General features: G+C 58.0%; 1 protein-coding gene across 1 annotated transcript in view; it reads left to right on the top strand.

Moving 5' to 3' along the window:
* Positions 1 to 815, top strand: part of BCL9L (B-cell CLL/lymphoma 9-like) — a gene marked incomplete at its 5' end in the record, with an annotated part of 4,685 nt that extends 3,870 nt beyond the window's left edge. Inside the window, 1 exon segment of the mRNA XM_010193576.1 lies at positions 1 to 815. This exon segment is cut by the window's left edge and continues 28 nt beyond it. Coding sequence (XP_010191878.1) covers positions 1 to 815 — 815 coding nt within the window.
* Between the last annotated feature and the right edge of the window lie 2,655 nt (positions 816 to 3,470).

Below are 3,470 nucleotides of genomic sequence, written 5' to 3' on the forward strand. Positions count from 1 at the left end.
CCGCCGGCGGCATGCCCATGGCCCCTGGTGGGGGCGGCCCAGGGATGCAGCAGCACTACCCACCAGGGATGCCCTTGCCGCCCGAGGACCTTCCCTCGCAGCAGCCCGGCCAGATGCCCCCGCAGCAGCACATGATGGGCAAGAACATCCCTCCTCGGATCGGCGAGCCCTACCCGCCCGTGCTGCCCGGGGTGGCGTCGGTGCTGAATGACCCCGAGCTCAGCGAGGTCATCCGCCCCACGCCCACGGGTATCCCCGAGTTTGACCTGTCCCGGATCATCCCCTCGGAGAAGCCGAGCAGCACCTTGCAGTATTTCCCCAAGAGTGACAGCCAAGCGCCCAAATCGCAGCCTTCCAACCTCCACCTCATGAACCTGCAGAACATGATGGCTGAGCAGCCCCCCGCACGGCCGGGTATGAGCGCCCCCAGCCTCCCTGGGCAGCAGGGCGTGCAGCGGGGACTCAGCATGCCCATGTGCCACCCCGGACAGGTGCCCATGCTGGGCAGGACAGGCATGCCGCCCCAGCAGGGCATGATGGGCAACAGCATGCACCAGGGCATGATGTCTCCGCAGCAGAGCCTGATGGCCCAGCAGAATTTCATGCTGATGCAGGCCAAGCAGAGGAGCATGTCTGTGTCGGGGGAGATGTACGCTCAGACAGGACACATGATGTCACCTCAGGGCTCCCTCATGGGGCCCCCGCCGCAGCAGAACCTCATGGTCACGCACCAGATGAGGCAGCGGAGCGTCTCCCTGGACAGCCAGATGAGTTACATCCCTGGGCCCGGGAACATGGCGAACCTGCCTTTCTGACCCCGGCTGGCACCCAGAGCTGCGCCGGGATCGGGGTTGCCCACGCAGGAGTTTTTAAACCTTTCTTTGGGGGAGGGTTGGGGGCCAACGCCGGTGGAGGACACCACGTGGGATGCTTTTCGTATCGGATTCGCCTTTACACAGAAAACCAGATGTGCAGTAAACTTGATGTGAATTGGGTTTCTTTTTTCCTTTCTTTTTTGGGGAAGGGGAGGGTGGAGGGGCTGGGAGTGGGGCTGTTACTTTGAACCCTGCGTGGTGACCAGGGACGTTCAGACCCTGTGGCAGTTTGTAAAGATTTCATTTATGGTTTTCCTCTCTCAGATGTTTTTCTTTCCCTTTTTCCCCCCTCTCTCGTTTTTCCTTTTTCTTTTCTTTTATTTTCTTTTTTTTGTTTTGTTTTGTTTTAAGCAACCAAAATGTGCAAGAGGTTTTTGGAACTAACTGTAAATAGGTCGCTGGGAAAGGCAAAACTTGTGCTGGTTTTTAATTGTTCTGTATTTCTGTGTTTTAATAGAAGCCTCAAAACATGTTTTAAAAAAACAAACAAAAAACATGCTAAAGGCAACAGTGTACAAGGATTGAGAACTCTTCCTGGGGGAGGCACGAGGGTCCTCCAGGGTGCGCAGGGCATTGAGAGATCCCATTGTAGAGTGGCTCCGTGTCAAACCTGTGTTGTTCACGCGTCCGAATGGTTCGCATGTGCGGGTGAGTGGTTTCACGCGGACTCTTGGCCCCCGCGGAGGCTGCGCCAAGTGCACGGACACCACCAGCAGACGTCGGGGAGGTCAGAGGTGAGGCAGCGTGGGCGGGATGGGGAGGATGCTGGCCCTTGCTGGAGGAGCAGTGAGGATCGGGGCTTTGCAGATGACAACGAGCTGGACCTGAAGCTCTCCGCCGCCTGCATCACCTCTGGTCCTTCTTCGCGTGGTGTCCCCTGTGGCAAGGAGCTGTGCAAGGACGGACGGGCTCCCAGACAAGCGAGGCGACGCATTCCTGTGCTTCCAGTAGAGGCTGCCTGGGAACCCTGCTCTTTACAGCCTTCACCCATCCATCGCCCTCCCTCTGCTGCTGAATGCTCTCCCATGTCTTCCTCATCCTCCTTGGTCCTCCTCTGGAGTTTCACGGGCAGTCTGTGCTCCGTCTCGCCCAGAGCTACCAGAGGCAGCCCTGTCCTGCAGCACGACAGGTCCAGCCGTTGAAGAGGACCTGTCCCTGTGTGCGATGCTCCATCTCCACCTAGGAGCTGTCTCGTACGGTGTCAGCAGCGTGGCTGTCCTGCGCTTCGGAAAGAAGAGGCTGAGGTTGCGCTGCAGCCACCCGCTCCCAGGCTGGTGGCAGCGTGCCGTTCAACAACCCCGGCTTTGCTGGGTGCGCTCCGCCCTCCCCGTCCCCACTCTGCAAGGTCTTCCCACACGCGGCACTGGTGGCATTCCCTGCGTTCGCTCATGGAGGGGACGGTGGGGTGGCGCGCGTGCCCTTTTGCACACACCACAGCATCTCTGGGCCCCCGCAGGGACCCTGTTCCATACCCTGTGGGTATCCAGTGGTGAACCAGGGCACACGGCTGCCCAAGGAACACCGGGTTGGAGGATTCTCTCTGCAGAGCCAGACTTGGCACACTACCTCTCTTGTAGCAGAGCTCACCTTTCCCTATTTGCTATCGCAGGGAGGAGAGGGCTTTTGGAAAGGAAGATTGTCAAGTAGCAAACGAACAGCAACGCCTTTTATCACGTTGTGAGCTGTTCAGAAGGGCTGGCGGGTGCTGAAGTGTCAGCCCAGCGGCTGTCTTGTCTGATATGCGGGAAGATGGGGCCACAAAGTCTGGTTAGGAACACCTTGAAGCCTTGGGGCGTTTTGTAGCGAGCAGTGCCGGGTGGGAAGCATGGGTATGGATTCAACGGAGGATTTGGCGCTGGTTTCCTGCTTTTTGTGGTGGTGTTGCGTACGACGCGAGCGAGCAGTGATTTTGGAGATGGCAAAACAGGAACGACCCCGGGAAGTGCTCATCCCTGCCTTGGCAGTTGGAGCAGAGAAATAATCTTCAGGCCAGGGTAAAAAGTGTGCTTCGGGCCTGGCGTGTAAGCCCAGTGGTTTCTCCATCCTTTCAGAGCACGTGTTTCACGTGGGAGGATGTGGCTTGAGGAGATGCAGGTTTTTCTAAGCTTGACTTGCCTGAAGGGCTGTGGGCTTCTCTTGGCTGCGCTTCAGGATGTCGGCTGCCGGTCGTTTCTCATAAACATCCAAATAGCGATGCCAGCGCCAAACTTTGCTCATCACCCACCAGCTAGTCTCGGTTAATTTGAAGCCATAATATTTTCTGTACGGAAGTTTTTTTGCTTGTCTGTGGACAGCCGTTGTTTTAGCCTGGTTGAGATCCCCACGTGTCCGTACCGTCCCTGTTGTCCCTTGGAGGTTGCCTGGGGCTCGCGGTGCTGGCTCTGTCGGCAGCACGTTGTCCCTGCAGCGCTAGGGAGGTCAGCGCTGCCCGCTTGCAGGGTCAGGGCGGTGTAGTGCCGTTTCTGCCTGGCAGCAGGAGGAAGACCTGTCCTTTGGTGGCAAGCGAGTAAGAAGCGAAGCCTTTTGACTCCGCGGCCCTGGATAGAAAAGGGAAATCCTGACGCAGCAGCCTGCGCTCCTCCACAAAATCCCACC

Source organism: Mesitornis unicolor, unplaced genomic scaffold (genome assembly GCF_000695765.1).
Source record: "Mesitornis unicolor isolate BGI_N332 unplaced genomic scaffold, ASM69576v1 scaffold32201, whole genome shotgun sequence".
Lineage (NCBI taxonomy): Eukaryota > Metazoa > Chordata > Aves > Mesitornithiformes > Mesitornithidae > Mesitornis > Mesitornis unicolor.